At 44.5% G+C, this 23,305-nt stretch overlaps 1 protein-coding gene across 1 annotated transcript in view; it reads right to left on the bottom strand.

Annotated features, from left to right (window-relative positions):
* Positions 1-1,363: 1,363 nt before the first annotated feature.
* LOC140717794 (uncharacterized) overlaps positions 1,364-23,305 on the bottom strand; it is a 40,120-nt gene continuing 18,178 nt past the window's right edge. The window contains exon 2 of the mRNA XM_073031517.1: positions 1,364-5,169. Within this exon, the coding sequence (XP_072887618.1) occupies positions 4,028-4,876 (849 nt within the window). The 5' untranslated portion in view covers positions 4,877-5,169 and the 3' untranslated portion in view covers positions 1,364-4,027. The remainder of the gene's footprint in view (positions 5,170-23,305) is intronic.

Raw genomic sequence — 23,305 nt, 5'->3', positions numbered from 1 at the left:
TACTCAGCGCCCTTCGCTCAGCTACCGATGTTAAACTCTCCAGTACTTTGCCCACGACAGAGCCCGCCTTCCTTACCAGCTTATTAAGACGTGAGGCGTCCCTCATCTTAATGCTTCCTCCCCAACACGCCACCACGAAGAAGAGGGCGCTCTCCACAACTGACCTATAGAACATCTTCAGCATCTCACTACAGACATTGAATGACGCCAACCTTCTAAGGAAGTACAGTCGACTCTGTGCCTTCCTGCACAAGGCATCTGTGTTGGCAGTCCAGTCTAGCTTCTCGTCTAACTGTACTCCCAGATACTTGTAGGTCTTAACCTGCTCCACACATTCTCCATTAATGATCACTGGCTCCATATGAAGCCTAGATCTCCTAAAGTCCACCACCATCTCCTTGGTCTTTGTGATATTGAGACGCAGGTAGTTTGAGTTGCACCATATCACAAAGTCCTGTATCAGTTTCCTATACTCCTCCTCCTGTCCATTCCTGACACACCCCACTATGGCCGTGTCATCAGCGAACTTCTGCACATGGCAGGACTCCGAGTTATATTGGAAGTCCGATGTGTACAGGGTGAACAGGACTGGAGAGAGCACGGTCCCCTGCGGCGCTCCTGTGCTGCTGACCACCGTGTCTGTTGTGGCGGGCGGAGTGGAGGTGCTCAATGAAGCGGTCCCTTCAAGCGTAAGTGCTACACCTGTCCCTACGCCTCCTCTCTTGCCACCATTCAGGGCCCCAAACAGTCCTTCCAGGTGAGGCAACACTTCACTTGTGAGTCTGTTGGGGTAATCTATTGCATCCAGTGCGGCCTCCTCTACATCGGCGAGACCCGACGCAGATTGGAGGACCGCTTCGTCGAGCACCTCTGCTCCGTCCGTCACAATAGACAGGTCCTCCCAGTTGCCACCCACTTCAACTCTCCTTCACATTCCCATTCGGATATATCCATACATGGCCTCCTCTACTGCCATGATGAGTCCAAACTCAGGTTGGAGGAACAACACCTCATATACCGTCTGGGTAGTCTTCAGACCCTTGGTATGAACATTGAATTCTCCAACTTCTGGTAATTTCCTCCCTCTCCCTATCACACTTTCTCTCTGCCTCCTCTTCTACCTGCCTATCACCTCATGATTCTGCCTTCTACTACCCATAGTGCTTTCTCTTTACATTCCTTCTTCACCTCTCCGGCCTATCCCCTCCCTGCTTCCCCTCCCCCACCCTTTGATCTTTCCTCTGATTGGTTTTTCACCTGCACCTTCCCTCTCCCCCCACCTTCTTTATAGGGTCCCTTTCCCCTCCTTCTTCAGTCCTGATGAAGGGTCTCGGCCTGAAATGTTGACTGCTCCTTTCAACGGATGCTGCCCGACCTGTTGAGTTCATCCAGCTTGTTTGTACGTGTTGATTTGACCACAGCATCTGCAGTGTACTTTGTTTATTTCTTTGTAATTGTGCTTGTTGATCTGGGAGATGTTGACACCGAGGAATATCAAATTGTTCACCCTTTCCACTACTGATCCCTCAATGTGTCCTGGTGTACCTTCCCCTCAATTCCCCTTCCTGAAGTCCACATTCGAGTCCTTCGCCTTAGTGATGTTGAGTGTAAGGTTGTTTTTGCAGCACCACTGACCCAGCTAATCACTCACTTCTCACCGCTGTCTAAGGAGGGGGAGAAAGGTGGCTGTTCCAAAGACAGGAAGCAGGGTTCATTCCAGAGACGGGTGGGGAAGGGGAGGTAGAGGGAGAGGTGAAGGGGCATCTGAGAAACTTGGGCTTGGAGCTGAGTGGGGGCAGATGGGAAGATAGAGGTGGAAGGAGAAAGAGGGGTAGGAAGTATCCTAGTGAATCGGAAGAGCAGGTTTCAGTGAAAGATATGGGGGTAAAGGAGCTCCCAGAGACAGGGGTCGGGCACATTGTGGGCATGACAGAGATGGGATAAGGGGTGAGTGGATGTCCCAAGAGGAGGGGAATGGGAAAGCTGGTGTATCATGGGGAGGATGACGAGTGTACTGGTTAACCAGAGATGATAGGGTGAGCTGTTAGCTGGAAGATGGAGCGGGGCAGATCAAAGAGAAATTAAGTGGGTAGAGCAACGGGGATTGGGTACATCTCAGAGAATGAGAGAAGGGGGAAGGGGAGGAATTAGTTAGAAAGGAGAAACCCAGAGACAGGAGGCAGGAAGGTGGACGAGAAGTCCCAAAAACAGTGTGGAAAGGACATTCCAGAGACTTGGGGATGTCGAGAAATAGACAGGACAGTGGGGAAGGGGTTGTCTCAGAGAAGGTGGAGTTGGCATCACAGACAGCGGGAAAGGGAAAAGGAGGTGAAGAGAGCAGAACAGGAGCTTCACAGAGACTGCGGGGGCTAATGGTGTAGAGGACACCTCAGAGATGGGTTAGGGGGTAAGGGTGCTTTGCCAAGTCAAGGGGGAAAGTATTTGTCCCAGAGACCAGAGTGGTATAGGAGGAGGCATCCCAGAGACTTTTCAGGGAGAGTGGTGGCAAAGGGACCTGCTCATCATTTGTTTATGGTTTGCCTATCTTTCTGTCCATTCCTACAGTTTAATGGTTCTGGGCACGTCTCAATGCCCTACCAGGAGCACACAGCATTTCCACAGCTGATCCTGGAGACTTTCTGATCACTGTGACCCTGATGTGACTGATGGGAGCTCACAAAGGTGAGATCCTGAGGAAGAAAAGGTGAAATAAAGAGTTTGTTTATCCTGTGCAGCTCTAATTGACATTTTAATTCACTGGAAATTGGACCTAGTCTTCTCAACTGTTCCCATTAGGTACCGACTTCTTGGCATCAGACCTGATCTTAATGTTCCACGTCAACTGGTAATAATTTTTTATCTTCTTAACTTGAAGATACATTATAAGTTCTTCATGCCTGATTGTCAGAATATTTTTCATGCCAGAACCAAATCCTTAGGTTTCCAGAGCAAGATCTCAGCTGTGCCTGGGAAGTCCAGCACCCATTTCTGAAGCTTTTGTCCACTGAATGCACGTATCTTTCAGCACAACTTTGTACTCTTGACACCTGCACACTCGATTTGTGACAATAGTACATTCATAAGCTCAGAGAGTTCTTGGTAAAAACGGTGCTATTGAAAGCATTTACAAGCATTGTCTCTCCTCTGCCAAATGGCACCAATACATACAATATTTTTTTTAGGAACTCAGTAGCCAGTTTTACACAGCAATCCTCCACAGTCAACAGGTGTTGTGTGTGTCAGTCAAATCATCCTATTTTTCTCTCAATCAGCTTCCACATGTTGCTACTCTGTCATTTGCTGCCACGCCCCCTGCTCCTCATCATATCCTCTTACTCCTCCCACTGTCCACAGCCTGAAACTCTGCCCTGTGGTGACCCGTCTGACCCTGCTCCACTGAACATCCAACAACACTCCCCATTCTCTTTCAGACTTGAGAGTGCAGTGGTGTCTTCCAACAACCCAACTGTGTGACACACAGCCTTTGAAAGAAGTGAAAATGAGCAGGGAATAAAGTGTTTAACTATCAATGTCATTCTTTCTCAACCCAGAGATATGAGGGACAAACATGACAGACGTAACTGCAGTCAGCTCATCTTCTTCTTCAGTTTGCAGAAAGTCATGCAGGAAATTCGAAGGAAGCCATTTCACCCATAGAGTGGTGACCCATCATCACAGCGACAGTGAGAGGTGAACAGCAGGGAAGGTTTTAAAAGCATGGTTGAGGAACAGAAATACTGGCAGGGACCAGCTGGGCTGAGTTGGCTCCTGACTGTACACTGGGTGTGTTGTAGATTCACTGAGTACCTGTGAGAAGTTTAAAATAGAACTGATTTATTTGTTTCAGATCCCCAATTTTAAACTCCAGACCCATTAAATGTGAACATCAGCAGATGAAACTTCGCTCATTCCCAGTGAGCAGTGTGCAGAACCGGGTATGATGAGCAGAGTTTGACACCAACAGTCGCTTCTGAAACAGCCTCTGGATTCAGTGACTGTGATGGATGAATATCAGAATACAGCATATTTAAACTTTTTCTCCAGTGTGAACACCATAGTGCTTCCGAAGGTTGGATGAATGATTGAACCCCTTCCCACATTCAGAGCAGGTGAATGGCCTCTCTGCAGTGTGAACTTGATAGTGCGCCACAAGGCTGCACGACTGAGAGAACCCCTTCCCACATTCAGAGCAGGTGAACGGCCTCTCCCCAGTGTGAACTCGCAGATGTTGTTTCAGGTAAGATGACCGACTGAATCCCTTCCCGCAGTCCGAGCAGGTGAATGGCCTCTCCCCAGTGTGAACTCGCTGGTGTTGCTTCAGGTGAGATGAGTGACTGAACCCTTTTCCACAGTCTGAGCAAGTGAACGGCCTCTCTCCAGTGTGAACTCGTTGATGTTCCTTCAGGTGAGATGATCGACTGAACCCCTTCCCACAATGTGAGCAGGTGAAAGGTTTCTCCCCGGTATGAACTCGCTGGTGAGCCAGTAAGTTAGATAAGTGAGTGAATCCCTTCCCACAGTCGGAGCAGGTGAACGGCCTCTCCCCAGTGTGAACTCGCTGGTGTTCCTTCAGGTGAGATGAGTGACTGAATCCCTTCCCGCACTCTGAGCAGGTGAAAGGTTTCTCCCCGGTGTGAACTCGCTGGTGTGCCTGTAAGTTAGATAACTGAGTGAACCCTTTCCCACAATCAGAGCAGGTGAACGGTCTCTCCCCAGTGTGAACTCGCTGATGTTCCTTCAGGTAAGATGACCGACTGAATCCCTTCCCACACTCTGAGCAGGTGAACGGCCTCTCCCCAGTGTGAACTCGCTGGTGTCTCAGTAAGTTAGATAAGTGAGTGAATCCCTTCCCGCATTCTGAGCAGGTGAACAGCATCTCCTCAGTGTGAACTGGTGTATCTGCCAGTGGGTTGACCGAGTGAATTCAGCCCCACAGTCTCAGCTAGGGGAACGACCTCTCCAAAGTAAGAATTCACTCACGTGTCAGCAGATTAGACTGATGAATGAATCTCTTCCTACACAGAGCAAGTGATTGACCTCTCACTGCTGTGAATCTTCAGCTTTGATGACAGAATGAATCACTTTCCACTGATGGAACAGATCAATAAGTGCTGGTGTGTTCTCAGCACCCTGGTTCCAATGGATTTCACTGAGATACGTCTTCATCTCCTAGGATCAACAACAGATATATCGGTGTTACAAAGGAAACATCTGGTCACTTCTTAAGTATCCGGACAAAGACATGATGTGTTTTGAGATTCCTGCATGCAAACTTGTCACTTCTAACCTGTAAAAATATTTACAAAAGATATCATGGGTGAAGGACAGTATTTCAGGTGGTAAGGGGGCTGCTGTAGTAGGCTGGCGGACTGAACTCTACCTTGCTGAGATCAGACGACAACTTCCTGACACCTCCTCTTCCTTACCTCTCGAACAGGACCGCACTAAAGAGCACCAGACCGTTCTCACCCGCACCATTGCTGGCCTTATTGACGCTGGGGATCTCCCATCCACTGCCACCAACCTCATAATTCCCGTACCCCACACCTCCCTCTTCCACCTCCTACCCAAGATCCATTAACCTGCCTGACCAGGCAGAAAGTTTCTTCCTGCCCACCATACTTATATCTGCATACTTCGACTCTGTTTTATCCCCCCAGTTCTGTCCCTTCCTACTTACATCCGTGACACTTCACAGGCTCTGGATCTTTTCAATGACTTTGTTCCATGCCCTGAACGTTTCATTTTTACCATGGACGTCCAGTCCCTACATACCTCCAATCCCATCAGAAGGGCCTTGAAGCTCTCCACTTCTTTCCAGACAACAGACCCAAGCTGCTCCCCTCCACCAGCACTCCCCTCTGTCTCGCGGAACTTGCCCTCACTCATTAATTTCTCCTTCAGCTCCTCCCACGTCCTTCAAAACAAAGCATTAGCCATGGGTCTCAGCTATACCTGCCTTTTTGTCGGCTAGGGGGAACAGCCTATGTTTCAAACCTACACCGGGATCAGTCCCCAACTTTAGCCAATGCTACATCAACAACTAGATTGGTGCTGCCCCAGCACCTATGCTGAGCTCATTGATTTCATCAACTGTGCGTCCAACTTCCACTCTGCCCTCAAATTTACCTGGTCCATTTCTGACACACCCCACCCTCCCCTTTCTCAATCTCTCTGTTTAGCTCTCAAGACAGCTTATGAACTGCTATCTTTATAAACCCACTGATTCCCACAGCCACCTGGACTGTACGTCTTCCCATCCTGTCATTTGTAAAAATGCCATTCCCTTCTCACAGTTCCTCTGTCTCCATCACATCTTCTCTCAGGATGTGAGGCTTTTTCATTCCACAGCTAATGAAATGTCCACCTTTAAAGAAAGGGGCTCTCCTTCCTCCACCAGCGACATTGCCCTCACCAGCATCTCTTCATTTTGCAGATGTTTACCCTCACTCCATCCTCCCGCCACCCCACCAGGGATAGGGTTCCACTTATCATCACCTACCACCCCACCAGCCTCCGTGTCCAGCACACAATTCTCCATAACTTCTACCGTCTTCAATGGTTTCCCACCACCAAGCACATCTTTCTCTGTCCATTTTCCACTTTCCGCAGGGATCCCTTGCACGACTCCCTTGTTCATTCCTCCCACGCCACTGATCTCTCTCCTGCTACTTTCCCTTGCAAGCGGATTAGGTGCCATACCTGCTCCTACTTCTCCCTACCATTCAGAGCCCCAAACAGATCTTCTGGTGAGGCGACACTTTACTTGCGAGTCTGTTGGGGTCATATACTGTGCTCCCAGTGTGGCCTCCTGTACATCAGTGAGACCCAACATAGATTGGGAGACCACTTCACTGAGCATCTATGCTCTTTACACCAGAAAAGGTGGGATCTCCCAGTGGCCACCCATTTTAATTCCACTTCCCATTCCCATTCCGACATGTCAGTCCATGACCTCCTCTACTGTCATGATCAGGCCACATTCAGGGTGGAGAACACCATTTATTCTGTCTGGGTCATCCCCAATTGATGAACATCAACTTCATGAACTTCTGGAAAGTTCCCACCCACTTCACCATTCCCCATCCCCTTTTCCCTCACACCTTATTTCCTTGCCTGCCCATCTCCTCCCTCTGGTGCTCCTTCCCCTTCCCTTTCTTCCATGGCCTTCTCCCCTCGCCTTTCAGATTCCACCTTCATCAGCCCTGTATCCCTTTCACCAATCGACTTCCCAACTCTTTACTTCACCCCCCCTACACCCATCACCTTGTGTTTCCTCCTACCCGCCCCCCCCCCCCCACCCCAGCCCTCTTGCTCTGACTTCTCATCGTTTTCTCTGGACCCGATGAAGGCTCTCGGCCCGAAACATTGACTGCTTAAGTCTTTTCCATCGATGCTGCCTGGCCTGCTGAGTTCCTCCAGCATTTTGTGCGTGGTGCTAGCATTTCAGATGAGATCATTTTAGTCTCCAAGGTGATCACTGATATCACAGTTACCGTGTGGTTCAATCCACTTTGGAGGACAACCCCTGACCTTCTACCTAGACCTCTGGACTGATCATTCAGTTCTTTCTGCTTTTCTATCTGTATCAGAATGGGATATTCCTTCAATCTGTGACGTGGATCAATTGGTCTCTCTCCAGTAGTATAATTTCACTGTTGTGATGTCCCATATGATACTACATGGCTGATCCTGGAGACGTCCTCATTGCTCTGACCCCCCCCCCCCCCAGGTGATTAACGGTGGTGAACTCATCGATGGCAATGCCAATGTATATGAAGGGGAAGGCAGCAGTGTTTCTATTTGAATTGAGGCACTTCTGTAATGTGAAAGCTACAGGTCACTTGTTACCCAGGAGAAAGGTGTTTGACATCATTATGTACCCAGAAGGAATGGTACAAAAGAAGTACTCACAGGTAGAAAAGGCCCAGAGGTAAAACAAAGGTGATTTTTCTCGAGTGGGAGGATTCTGATCTTTTCTCTCCTGCAGCACTGACTGGAAGGTAGACTCCTCATCTCAGATTAACTCAGAAGTATATTTTTGCTCCAAGTTCTTAATCCTTGGACTTAGAGAACTGGAGCTTCGCAGTGTCTGACAGATCTATACTCTCCCTTTCTCTCCACCTCCAAACACACCTTATGGACTGCTGTGGAAAGTCTTAGAAATGTCACCATTGACTGCCTCTATACACAGAAAAAACCCATGGAAGCCTTCTACAGAGCCTCACAATGTGACAGGCTCCGAATGTCCCATATAACACCAGAGAATGTATACAATATGCAACCTGAAATTCGTGTTCTTCACAGACATCCTCAATTATGTCTAAGCAAGGACCTGGACCCACTGCAAATTGCCCATCACCACAACAGGTCTACAGCGGATGTAAACTCATTGGGTCTTCACGCAGCCTTGGATCACCTGAACAATACTGATACTCATATCAGGATGCTGTTTATTGACTACAGCTCAGCATTTAACACCATCGTTCTGTTACGAAGGATGAACAGCTCCGATGGGCAGAAGGGTGCAAGGTTGCCCATGTCCCCCTCACCTGGGAGAATTACAAACCGTTACTGTTGCCAGGCTGCTAATGAGAGAGAAAGAGATGGGACAAAAACATACTTGGACTGGAACATTTGCTTCAGATAAGGGAGAGATAACACAGGGAGGAAGAGACTTGTTCCACCATATTATGACTCCTGAAAGACATGGCTTCGGAAAAGGATTGTTTACTTGGTACTATTCTGTTCATTAAAATTCCTCAGTGGACAGCCGGAGTGGGCTGGATTGATGGGCGAAGCCATTCAAAACTGATTGACACCTGAGACCCCATGAGTAGGGATAAAAGTGAGGTCTGGGGAGACACCCCTGAGACACACCAGGAGACGCACCAAGAGACACACTAGTGAGCACTGCTTAAGTGTTGGAACCCACGAGAAAGTGTGGGGCATCGGAGACCGAACGAAGGATCGGTCAATTTTAACTCACAGTGTTTATAGTGAGGCCGGTGGGGGCTTGTGTGTGTGTCCACCCTTGCTCGGGTGTCGAGTCCACCATAGAAGAACGGTCTAGCTAAAGGAGAGAGGGGTCATACCTGAATGGCCACAACAGCACATCGACGGATCAAGAACGTAAAGGAAGGTTTGACTGGCTGTCACTGTTTGCTCTCTCTCTCTCTCTCTCTCTCTCTCCAACAATTACAACACATCGACCAGCAACTACCTCAGCCTGTATGAACTGAACTGAACTTTATACTCACATATGACAATTCATTATCCCCTAGACAACGATAGAGCTTGTTTATTATTGATTATTATTATACCCACACTTTTAGGTTTAGTATTGCTAACGTGTATTATCTGTATATTTGCATTGTTGATATTGATTTGTATATTTTACTAATAAACACTGTTTGGAAAATAGTACCAGACTCCAATGGATACTTCTATCTTTGCTGGTAAGACACCCAGTTACGGGGTACGTAACAGTTCCTACACGTCTGAGTGAAACACTCCAGAACCTGGGTCTTTGTCCCTCCCTCTGCAACTGGATGTTTGACTGTAACATCGGGGCACCACAAACTGTGCAGATTGGAAATAACATCTCTACCTTGCTGACAATCAACACTGGCACACCTCACGGCTGTATGCATAACCTGCTGCTCTCCTCACGCTCTCTTGACACCCATGACTGTGTGACTAGGCACAAATTAAATGCCATCTATAAATTTGCTGACAACTCAACTGTTATTATTGGCAGAATTTCAGATGGTGACGAGAAGGCGTAAGGGGGAGGGGGGGGTCAAGCTGGTCAAGTGGTGTTGCTGCAACAATCTTGCACTCATCATTAGTAAGACCAAGGAACTGACAGAGGGCTTCATAAGATCATAAGATATCGGAGCAGAATTAGGTCATTTGGCCCATCGTCTGCTCATACTGGAGTTCAAGAAGAGCATGTTAACTAGTCTAAATGACTATCATCCAGAGGCACTTCCATCCACAGTGATGAAGTGTTTTGAGAGGCTGGTGTTGAAGCATCTCAGCTCCTGTCTAAATGGATCCGCTCCAACTTGCCTACCGAAGCAACAGGTCCACAGCTGATGCTATACAGCCAATGATTGGGTACAAATGCAGACAGAGCAAAGAGTTAAGTTACACCACAGAGGCAGAATGCAAAAGGGTGGAGAATGCAGGACTGAAGGTGTTGTATTTAAATGCACATAGCATTCTGAATAAAGTGGATGAACTGGTGGCGCAGTTAAAGATTGGTCAGTATGACATTGTGGGCTTCAATGAGTCGTGGCTGAAAGAAGGCCATAGCTGGGAGCTTAACATCAATTGATATACCTTGCATCGAAAGGACAGGCAGGAAGGCATAGACGGTGGAGTGGCTCTGCTGGTAAGAGATATCTTTAGAAGGAGACACAGAATCAGAACCCTTAGGAGGCAGAGACTATAATATAATTGAATTCATACTGCAATTTGAGAGGGAGAAGCATAATTCACATGTACCAGCATAGCAATGGAATAAAGGCGATTGCAGAGGCATGAGAGAGGAGCTAGCCCAGGTTGACTGAAAGAGAATACTGCTGGGGATGATGGCAGAGCAGAGATGGCTGAAGTTTTTGGAAAAAGTTCACAAGGTGCAGGATAGATACGTTCCACAGAAGAAGAAGTTCTCAAATGGCAGGGGTAGGCAACCGTGGCTAACAAAGGAAGATAAGGACTGCATAAAAGCCAAGTACAGGGCATATAAGGTAACAAAAGTGAGTGCGAAGTTGGATGATTGGGGAGCTTTTAAAATCCAACAAAAGGCAACTAAAATGGATATAAGAAGGGAAAAGATGAAACATGAGGACAGACTAGCCAATAATATAAAGCAGGATACCAAAAGTTTTTTCAGTTATGTAAAGAGTTAGACCACTGGAAAATGATGGTGATGAGGAGTAAGGAGGACAAAGAAATGGCAGATGAACTTAATGGGTACTTTGCATCTGTCTGCACTGTGGAAGACACTAGCAGTGTGCCAGAAGTCCATGAGTGCCAGGGAGCAGGAGCGAGTGCCATTGCTATTACAAAGGAAAAAGTGTGAAGCAAACTCAAAGGTTTTAAGGTGGATAAGTCACCTGGGCCAGATGTAATACATCCTAGAGTCCTGAGAGAGGTTGCTGAAGAGATATCGGATGCATTGGTCATGATCTTTCAAAATTCACTTGATTCTGGCATGGTCCCGGAGGACTGGCAGATTGCAAATGTCACTCCACTCTTTGAAAAGGGAGGAAGGAAAAAGAAAGAAAACAATTTTGGGGTACTTAGAGACTAATGATAGAATAAGTCAAGTCAGCATGGTTTCTGTGAAGGGAAATCTTGCCTGACAATTCTGTTAGAGTTCGAGGAAATACCAGCAGGGTGGACAAAGGAGAGGCAGTGGATGTCATTTACTTGGATTTTCAGAAGGCATTTGATTAGGTGCCACACATAAGGCTGCTTAACAAGATAAAATCCTATGGCATTTCAGGAAATATACTGGCATAGATAGCAGAATGGCTGACAGGCTGGAGGCAGCTAGTGGATATAAAAGGGGTTGGCTGCTGGTGACAAGTGGTGCTCCTCAGGGGTCAGTATTGAGACTGCTGCTTTTCACATTGTTTGTCAATGATTTGGATAATGGAATTGATGGTTTGTGGCAAAGTTTGTGAATGATATGAAGATAGGTGGAGAGGTAGGTACTGCTAAGGAAGCAATGCAATTGCAGCAGAGCTTAGACAAATTGGAAGAGTGGGCAAAAAAGTGGCAGATGGAATATAGTGTTGGAAAATGTATGATTATGCATTTTGATAAAAGGAACAATAGTCCAGTCTATTATCTAAATGGAGAGAAGGTTCAAACATCAGAGGTGCAGAGGGACTTGGGAGTCCTCGTGCAAAACTCCCAGGAGGCTAACTTACGGGTTGACTCTGTGGTAAAGAAGGCAAATGCAATTTTGGCAAATAGAATATAAAAGCAAGGAGATAATTCTGAGAAAATAAGACACTAGTCAGGTCACATTTGGAGTATTGTCAACAGTTTTGGGCCCTATATCTCAGAAAGGATGTGTTCCTAGTGGAGACAGTCCAGAGGAGGTTCACAAGAATGATTCTGGGAATGAAGGAGTTAACATATGAAGAGCGTTTGGCAGCTATGGGCCTGTACTCACTGGAATTTAGAAGAACGCGTGGGGATCTCATTGAGACCTACCTAATTCTGGAAAGACTACATAGGGTGGATGTGGAGTGGATGTTTCCTATGGCAGGGGTATCCAGAACTAGAGGGCACAGCCTCAGAACTGAGGGCCGATCCTTTAGAACAGAGGTAAAGAGAATTTTTTTAGCCAGAGAGCTGTAAATCTGTGGAATGCTCTGCCACAGACTGTGGTGGAAGCCAAGTCTGTGTGTACATTTAAGGCGGAAGTTGATCGCTTCCTATCAGTCAGGACATCAAAGAAAGGACGAGAATGCAGGTGTACGGGGTTGAGTGGGATCCGGGATCAGCCATAATGGAACGGCAGAGCAGACGCAATGGGCTGAATGGCCTAATTCTGCTCCTACATCTTATGGTCTGAAAGAAGAAGTTACTTGTGAGGTATTCTTTGGTTGCATATAACATTGTGAATGTTGGTCAGCATGATTCAAGCTGGTGGCTGATGAGAACAAAGAGCCATAACTTAGCGATTGTCACTTACTGGGAAGAGAGTAATAAATGGATGCTGGCCTGGAGCAGGCCAGTAAAAGGTGTTAAAGGTCAGACACACGACCTACTGCCAATGACAGTGGAACGCAATATTTAAATTGGTAAGAAATGAGCGTAGAAGCAGATACTTCAAGTGCGCTGCCGGTGTTAACTCTATAGGAGAATAACTATCATGGATGTGGGACACCTGGAGATTTGAAACAGGTCTACGAGGAGCATGTGGCCAGCAGCAGACCGATATTATATTTTCTGTGCTTTGACTATCGTGGAAGGTCAGGAAAATTTAGTTGGTGTGAACACAGGTATTGGGCGTGGAAGTTCACGTGTTCTTCCATTGTGACAATAAAGGTTCTTTTCTATAAATACAAATTCTCTCTGTGCTTCACTGATCATTATTACAAGGGGTGATTCTTGTCACAGAATTGGTATCCCATTGTGGGCTTGAAATAAATCTCTCCACCAGTGAAAGAGGAGTCTGACTACGTGGGTGAAAAACAGAGAGATCTGAGGCTGGGTAGTTTGTTAGTAGACTCAGGATGAACAATTCAGGGAATTCTGCAAATCCGGAGGACTTGGATTGTTTTGATTGGAGGGGTTTCCTCCAGAAGAATGTACTGGGGAAATGGCCACAATATGGGGACCATGCTGGACACACCTGTGACGAAGGGAAATTGTCAGACAAGGAATTTAAGCAGCGACTGAAGCCAGTAGCAGTAGCCTGCCTCACTGAGGACTTAAAAGGATATTGACAAAAAGCTGATGCTGAGCAAGATAATTACAACAGGAAACGCTGGACCAGCGACCCAACGCACACACCAGTGACACTACACACCAGTGACCGTACTCACACCAGTGACCTTACACACTAGTGATCAAAAACACACCAGTGACCCTACACATACTGAGTCATGGGTACTAAGGAAAATGATCAGAGCATGGGAGGAGGAGCAGGAGTTTGATTTTAACTTTAGGAATACTCCAGAAGCAGCTAGTATTTTCCTTTCAGGAAAAGACACAACATGTTGTTGGGGAATGAGGTCAGGACAGAAGCCAGCAGACGGATTTTAGAAGGGAAGTAACATCACACTGGAATGCACCTTTGCCAATTAGGGAAGCTGTAGTAAGGGACAGTACAACACTCAAAGCTGCTGTTTCAGATGTTGAGACTTTGCAGGAAATTAGATACTTTTAGGTGATTAAGTGGTCTTTGTCAAGTACTATTGAGATGTTAAAAGATTAATTTGTCCTGATGACATGCAGGAGTTTAGATACTAATTGCACACATTGTTCTCGGGTGGATGACCTTTGCTTCTGCTTTAGGTGCTTCAGTATTCTTTGTCTCGTACTATCACTGTTGCCAGGCATGTGACTGTAGGGGTGGCTAAAAACTGTATCTTGCATACACGACTGACTGATAGATAGATAGATAGATAGATACTTTATTCATGCCCATGGGGAAATTCAACTTTTTTCCAATGTCCCATACACTTGTTGTAGCAAAACTAATTACATACAATACTTAACTCAGTAAAAAAAATATGATATGCATCTAAATCACCATCTCAAAAAGCATTAATAATAGCTTTTAAAAAGTTCTTAAGTCCTGGCGGTAGAATTGTAAAGCCTAATGGCATTGGGGAGTATTGACCTCTTCATCCTGTCTGAGGAGCATTGCATCGATAGTAACCTGTCGCTGAAACTGCTTCTCTGTCTCTGGATGGTGCTATGTAGAGGATGTTCAGTTATCCATAATTGACCGTAGCCTACTCAGCGCCCTTCGCTCAGCTACTGATGTTAAACTCTCCAGTACTTTGCCCACGACAGAGCCCGCCTTCCTTATCAGCTTATTAAGACGTGAGGCGTCCCTCTTCTTAATGCTTCCTCCCCAACACGCCACCACAAAGAAGAGGGCGCTCTCCACAACTGACCTATAGAACATCTTCAGCATCTCACTACAGACTGTGGTGTAAAACTCTATTAAAAAGGGAGGACTGTTCCCTTGTTTGGAGAGCATCGCTTGTACTTGCTTAAATAGAGAATCATGGCTATCCACAGAAGTTGGCGTATTGCATTTGTATCAAGTGTGTAAGAATCTCAAGAAAAGGAACCGACAATGTGGCCAAATGTTTGGAATTACCACGCAGACAGTTCATGCAATTTAACTCCTAACAAAAATCAGAGAGGGTCAGAATATATTGGAAGTTTAGTTAATGTGGGGATTTCATGATTTAAACTTACTGAATGTTGTTTACTTGTGCATGATGAGTAACTTCCAACATTTCTTTGTGTTAACTGCATAGAGTAACACATTTCCTGTTATTGGATTTTTACAAAATATTTCAGCATTTATTGAGCAACTGCTGGAGGATGCTCGAGTTAAAAAGTCTTGATCAGTCACTGCAGGGTTGGGTTGTAGCAGTAAAGTGTGCCAAAGTTTCTTCCTTCCTTGCAGATAATCTTTATTGTACTGCGTGGGTGTCAGGATATGATAGCAAACAATCCTAAGGGGCCATTTGTATCAAAATGGCAGATGGAAGGAGACTAGGAAGCAATACTTAAGAACAATGCCACAGACAAAAGGAAAACACAGAGAAAACTTTTAAAACTTTTTTTGATGGCTCCGCATCAGTACAGATGGGTGATAGGAGAACTGGGTGCAGCATATATGTAGAGACCATAAGACACAGGAGCAGAATTAGGCCATTCAGTCCATCGAGTCTGCTCTGCCCCCAGATTTCACTCAATCACTGATCCCAGATTTCACTCAACCCCATACATCTGCCTTCTCACCCTATCCTTTGATGCCCTGACCGATCAGGAAACGATCAACTTCCGCCTTAAGTTACCCACGGATTTGGCCTCCACCTCAGCCTGTGGTAGAGGATTATAGATTTTCTCCTCTCTGACTAAAAAAAAATCCTCCTTACCTCTGTTCTAAAGGGTTGCCTCTCAATTTTGAGGCTGTGCCCTCTAGGTCTGGATGCCCACACCTTAGAAAACATCCTCTCCACATCTACCCTATCTAGTTCTTTCAACATTCAGCAGGTTACAATGAAGATAGAAGGAAAGGTAAAGTATAGCTTTAAAGTTACCCAACACCACGAGTGCATAGGCAGCCAACGAAGCAGCTGTGGATTATATTTGGAGAAGCAAAGGCTCAGTCAAAATTACCCTGCGGGGAATAAAAAGGCTGATGAAGAAAGGTGCTTTGTATGGACAGGAAGAGCAGCTGCAGATTGGAGAGCTGCGAAGACAGAAGGAACAACAGATTAAGGCTATGGAAGTAACCAAGGACCAGAAGGAAGATACAGAATTAAAAGGAAATGTAAAGAAATGAGCCTTCCAATGTTCCATACCAGTGGAAGGGCTTTGGATAATTTGCAGACAGATTATGTTGGACCTTTGTCTGCCACCCCAGGAGGGTACAAATACATCCTTGTCATGGTAGATACTTTCATCGAGTGGGTGGAAGCTTTCCCAACTAAGACAAACATGGCCAAAGCTACTGCAAGAATCCATTGGACAGTGTCTTCATTGACTGGGGTTTACCTCGGAGTATAGAATCAGAACAAGGAACAGATTTTACAGCCCAGATAATGCAAGGTGCCATGACACTTTTAACGATCAAGCAGAGATTTCATATACCCTATAGACCACAGTCCAGTGGAACTGTGGAAAGGATGAACTGAACATTAAAAAATATGACGGCCAAAATAGTGCAACAACATGGAACAACAGGCAGGTAGTTTTGCATTGTCTGCTGGAGCTAATAAGGAATACAGTGGCATCACCAGCAGGCTACACCCCTTATAAACTCATGACTGGAAGGGACATGAAAGGATTGGACTTGTCAAAACCTGAAATCCATAGGATTGTGTCAGAAGAGTGGGTACAATAATTGGTAGAGACAGCGAAGGAGGCCAACTATGTGGCAGCCCACCAACTGGGAAAGAAGAAGCAACAGAGTAAAGCATACTTTGACTCAAAAGTGCGTCCCATAAAATTAAGTCCAGGAGAAAGAGATGATTCAAGTACACTAGCCCACCTAATTTTTAAATCCAAGTTTTTCAGGGCTCTATGAAATTATAGACAAAGTAAGCTCATCAGTGAACGTTAGGGTACTGAGTTCTCCAGAGGAAAGTGGATGGTACTATGTCACCCCGCTGAGAGTGGTAGGGGAGAAACAGGCATGTTATCAGCATTGGCACATACTGTTAATGTAGACAATGCTCCCAATTTTGGAGAATTGACACTCAATGTGCATGGGAATCCTGATTGGGAAGATTTGAGATTGGAATGGCTGTTCCAAGTAGATTTGACCAAAAATTTTTTTCATTCTCTCATTCTGAAAATCAGGGAAGTTTTAACAGACAGACAGACAGACATACTTTATTGATCCCGAGAGAAATTGGGTTTCGTTACAGCCGCACCAACCAAGAATAGTGAAGAAATATAGTAATATAAAACCATAAATAATTATATAATAATAAGTTAATAAGAAATAAGTCCAGGACCAGCCTATTGGCTCAGGGTGTCTGACACTTCGAGGGAGGAGTTGTAAAGTTTGATGGCCACAGGTAGGAATGACTTCCTATGACACTCAGTGTTATGAGTCTCTGGCTGAATGTACTCCTGTGCCTAACCAGTACATTATGGAGTGGATGGGAGTAATTGTCCAAGATGGCATGCAACTTGGACAGCATCCTCTTTTCAGACACCACCGTCAGAGAGTCCAGTTCCACCCCCACAACATCACTGGCCTTACGAATGAGTTTGTTGATTCTGTTGGTGTCTGCTACCCTCAGCCTGTTGCTCCAGCACACAACAGCAAACATGATAGCACTGGCCACCACAGCCTCGTAGAACATCCTCAGCAATAAAATGAAGAAAGAAAATAAAGAAAAGGAAATAAAAACATATTGCTTTCTGCCTCCCCTGTCCTGAAATGAAATTGGATGGGGGGGGGGGGGGAGAAAAAAGAATGATGGATTGAGTCCAAAGATAATTGGGAGCCTAGATTGGACAGGCTAGAAAACAGATTGAAAATGTGGACTGAAAATGATTTACGACTGAACCGTGAATCTGTAGAAAAGAGCAGACATGACATTTGAGTGTGACTGGTTAGTTCAGTACGTTGAGAATAATGTAACATTGACTATCAACAGCCTCAAGTAGCTGGAACTACAGCAGAGTCTACATGAAGTGAGACCCTGTGAAGCACAAGGGGGTAAGAGCAGTGTTAGGAGATACAAGGGAATTTGTCACTTTGGTACCAGGGTACCAGCATGTGCAGGTAATTTGAATCTAACTGAAATAATGGTGTTGGTTTGCAATGAGAGTTATTTGCTCATTTTCTTGGGAGACAGCAGTGAGTTTATAAGTGAGTCAAAAATAGGAAAAGATAAGACAATATTATGCATCAAGAACTGCAATGGTCAAAACTTTAGATACAGCAGTTAGGAAACCAGAAATAATCCCTTCAGCAGAAAAGGTGGGATATTAGATCATAAGACCATAAGACACAGGAGCAGAATTAGGCCATTCAGCCCATCGAGTCTGCTCCACCATTCCATCATGGCTGATTCTGGATCCCACTCAATCCCATACACCTGCCTTCTCACCCTATCCTTTGATGCCCTGACCGATCAGGAAATGATCCAACTTCCACTTTAAAAATACCCACAGAATTGGCCCCTACCGCAGTGTGTGGCAGAGTTTTCCACAGATCCACAACTCACCGGCTAAAATAATTCCTCCCTACCTCTGTTCTAAAAGGTTACCCCTCAATTTTGAGGCTGTGCCCTCTAGTTCTGGATGCCTCCACCTTGGGAATTATCTTCTACACATCCACCCTATTTAGTCCTTTCAGCATTCGGCAGGTTTCACTGAGATCCCCATACATTCTTCTAAATTCCAGACAGACTCAAACCTGCCAAATGCTCCTCACATGACGTTGCATTTGTCATTTTTTTGCCACAGACTCAACCTGTAAGTTAACCTTCTGGGAGTCTTGCATGAGGACTCATCAGTCCTTCTGCACCTCTGATGTTTGAACCTTCTCCCCATTTCAGTTATAGTCTGCACTATTGTTCCTTTTACGCATTACGCATTATCATACATTTCTCAACACTGTATTCCATCTGCCATTGTTTGCCCATTCTTCCAATTTGTCCAAGCCCTGCTGCAATCGCATAGCTTCCTTAGCACTACTTACCCTTCCGCCTATCTGGAGAAAATTTTCGTAATCAGATACAGACCAATGAAACTGGTCACAGGTAGCTCAGGATCAGTTAAATTTCTGAAGCACCTCCCCCCTCCCCAAGATACCACAACTTTGACAACTGACTTCATATCCGAGGGAACACATAAAGCTGAGATCTGTGCTACATATACTAGTTTGCTGCCTGCCATGACTGGTACAAATTTATTACAATTCGGTGCACATCAAGTACCAAATTGCGTTTTAGATGAGTAAGGGGTTTTGGAAGGTATCCTTGTGCCATAATAGGTCTAAGACGAACTAACAGAGTACTGGGTACCTGTGATTACAGTAAAGGAAGGGTTAAGTCAGTGTGGAATTTCATATTCCCCGACATGGAAATAGATCAACCTACTCTTTGAAAAGAGTTCACAATGTGGGCAAATAATGAGGAACCTTGTAACTCAGCAACACAAGTTATTGTAGCAGGAAAGGGACAGATACATGGAGCTCAGAAAATAGAGATCTATGGGTAACCCGAGGTAATTTCTAATGTAACGACATGTTCGGCACAGCTTTGTGGGCCAAAGGGCCTGTATTGTGCTGTAGGTTTTTTATGTTTCTATGAAAGAGACAGATTTATCAAGATGGTATAAAATGGGAATACCCACAGGGCTTGTCTAAAAGAGATAACAAGACAGAAACATCTGGACTGTGGTTTCAGTACCAATTGTTTATTGTATGCTCTACCTGCACCTGATGAGTGCTTCTCTGCACATGCACGGTGGGACAGACATATTACATAGCCACAGTAACAACGAGCCATACCAAGGAATGGAAAGGGCATCCTTTGCAATCGGGAGGGTGACTTTAGATTGGGCTAGTGGAGGAAGAACTTTACTTCAGCCAGCAGGAGACACAGAAATGAAGGAGAACTAGTGCAGTGATTGATATTTGGGGAACTATGTTGTTACTGAGTTGCCTCATTTGACTGCAGACTGGGCACGAGTTGCGGAGAAGGCAAAGGAAATAATCCATCAATGGACATTAAGGCACATCCTGATAAAGCAAATGAAATATTGAGTGAGTCAGACTCATGGGATAAATTTTGGAATTGGGGATTAAATGTTCAAAAACATCTATGGGTGAGAATAGCATCATATGCTGTGGCAATGTACACTGATAATAGTACTGTTTAATGTGTATCACCTTGGAAGGTGAAAGGCTGAATGATGGATCTCTAATACAGAGAAGGTGATTTTTTTGTACAGAGAGTCTATGAATTCAGGAAGTAAATGGTATCTTTATCTTTGAATAGTATAAGTCTTTCACAACTTCTGGGGGTTCTCGACTGTCCTATGAGTAGTCAATAGAATGGGGGAGGTTAGTGAACCTAAGATAAATATTTTTGGATCAAGAGGAGGGAGATGTTGGCCAGAATGAATGAGTCTAAAAATCTGTGAATTTGAATGTATCAAGGGCAGTGGAAGCAGACAGACCAATTGTTCTCTCGACCAAAGAGGTGGAGACCACTATTTTATGAAGAAGACAGTGCCCTCCATTTTGTGAGTCAGTCCTGTTTTAAAGTAGACACAATGATACCTCAGGTGATCTGCTGAACGGGGGGTCCTTTCCAAATGAGAAGTTGCTTGTGAGGTGTTCTTTGGTTGCATACAACACTGTGAATGTTGGTCTGTGTGATTCAAGCTCATGGCTGATAGAAAACAAAGAGCCAAAATTACCCATTGTCACTTGCTGGAAGAGGACAATAAATGGATGTTGGCCTGTGTTAAAGGTCAACCACATGACCTGTAGCCAATGACACTGGAATGCAATACAGTCGGCCCTTCTTATCCATGGGGGATTGGTTCCGAGACCCCCCGCAGATACCAAGATTCGGGGATGTTCAAGTCCCTTATTTAAACACGTATCAGTGCGGTGGTCTTCAGGACCCAGCAGAACCCCGGACTTTATTTAACATGTCTCCGTGCGGTGGACATCAGGACCTGGTGGTGCAGCTCTGAATCCGCAGTGTTTCTGTTCACGAAAATAATCACGATTGAAAATAAGGTGGAAGTAATAGAGCGGTTGGGAAGAGGCGAAACACCATCGGTCATTGGAAAAGCGTTAGGCTACAGTCGGTGAATGATTGGAACAATTTTAATGGAGCATGTGAAAGGCCCTGCCCCGACAAAAGCTACAATTATTACTAAGCAACGCAGTGGTTAAATTATTGAAATACATATGTTTCTTAAGTGTTTTATATGCATAGAAAGGTAAAATATGTTCTATATACTAAGAAAAACGTTTGACTAACTGATGCTAAATAATACCAAATGTACCTGTTCCGACCTCAAATCCGACTTAAAGACGGACTCGGGAATGGAACTCATTCATAACCCGGGGACTGCCTGTACTTTTAAGTTATTTCTAGATTACTTATAATACCTAATACAATGTAAATGCTATGTAAATAGTTGTTATACTGTATTGTTTAGGGAATAATGACAAGAAAAAATAATCTGTACATGCTCAAGCAACGAGTGCTGGAGAGAGAACTTCCGGGTTTCCCCGATCCGCGGTTTGTTGAATCCGTGCATACGGAATCTGCGGATAAGGAGGGCCGACTGTATTTGAATTGGTGAGAAATTAATGTAAAAGAGGATTACAGACAAAGAATACTCTATGCAGAGATTCTCTTGGGGCTGTTCATTTTTCAATTTTTTTACCACCCTTTCACTATCTATATTAAAGTGCTCATAACACTTTTATATGCCTGAACTTTGATTTTTAATCGCTGAAAATTAATACCAGAGGGCAAAAGGCAAGGAAGCAGGTAATGGAAGTGGAAGGAAAGAAGGAGATTCTAAACAACTTAAACAACCTCCACTCACTTTGGAAGCTATGTCAAAACTCCTGGATGATAAATTTGATAAAATATTTTCTACTTTGGAAGTATTATTAAACGAGATTGAAAGCAGACTGGGAGCTCTTAAGTGGGAGAGTGAAAAACAACAGTGGCAAATATCTGAACTCGATGAAGCTGGAAGACAGAGAGATCACAGATTGGATGCGCTGGAAAAGAAATTAACTTCGACTACTCAGACACTGTAACAGTATAAACTCAAGATTATTGACCTGGAAAGTCACAGCCATAGACAGAACCTGCGAATAATAGGACTCCGTGAAGATGCTAAGAGTGGTGAGCTTACTAAATCCTTTTCTCAATTTTTAATGGACAGACTTGGTTCTGAAGCTTTCTCTACTACCCCTATACTTGATCACGCCCACCCCCTAAAGAGCCAAACCCCCTAAAGAGCTGAAGTCCCGACCTGTTATACTACGATTCCACTATGTGCAAACCAAGGAGCATTTAATTCAAATTGACTGTCGTAAAGGGGTTATTGAAAACGGGGACCTCAAGTTTCGCCTGGTTGAAGACTATAGTCCCAAGGTGATGTGAGAAAGATTGCTTTTTAAACCGGTGATGTCTAAGCTTTATCAAAGAAAGTTTCAACCAGCTCTGCTAAAGGGTTGGTCTGCCTGACAAATCATGTAAATGGTTTAAATCCATGGAAGAAGCTCAACAATTCCTTGATGATCAATGTTCAATCCCAGATGTCTAATAAATTTACTGTCTCTTCGTGTCTGTATTCATTTGGTTTAGAAGTTAATAATCAGTTCATAGATTCAGACTTCTGAAGTTTGAAGATTTTGGTTTGTTAACACTCATTTTCTGTTTCAGAGTATGGATGTTTATTATGCTTCTATGTTTAAGAGTCCTTTTTTAACCTTTGCTAATTTATTATTTTCAATTGTTCATTTTTAGAAAATAATTAAGAATTTGTTTTGGTGATTGACTTTTTTTTCTCTGAAATATTAATAAGATTGTATTCTGTTTCATTTTTTGGAAGCTCGACTTTTAAAATGTTTTGCAAATGGCTGATCTTTTTTTTTAAACACTTGTTTAGTGTTGTTTATAACATTCCTTAATGTTTTGACTAAGGTGGAAGCTTGCATTGTTTTCAATTTTTTTTGTGTCTATATTCATTTAGTTTGTAAATTAATAACCAGTTTATAGATCTGACTGTTAGAGTTTGAAGTTTTTTCTGATCTGGTGATTGATTGTTTTTTCCCTGAAATATTAGTAAGATTGTATTCTGTTTCACTTTTTAATAATTTCGCTTCTCAAAATGTTTTGTAAATATGGCATTCCTTTTTCAATGTTTTGACTGGGTGGTATTTTGCAACTTTTTTTCAATTTTGGAGATTTGCCATCAAGAGAGTGGGAGTAAGCCAGTTTCTAGTTAGTTTTCTGGCTGTCTATTGGCCAGTTTTCAGGCTTTTCTGGGTGGGGGGGGGGGGTGGGGCTATCCT

Source organism: Hemitrygon akajei, chromosome 28 (genome assembly GCF_048418815.1).
Source record: "Hemitrygon akajei chromosome 28, sHemAka1.3, whole genome shotgun sequence".
In the NCBI taxonomy this organism is placed as follows: domain Eukaryota; kingdom Metazoa; phylum Chordata; class Chondrichthyes; order Myliobatiformes; family Dasyatidae; genus Hemitrygon; species Hemitrygon akajei.
Note: the sequence above shows the minus strand (reverse complement) of the source record. Positions and strands in the feature narration are given on the sequence as shown.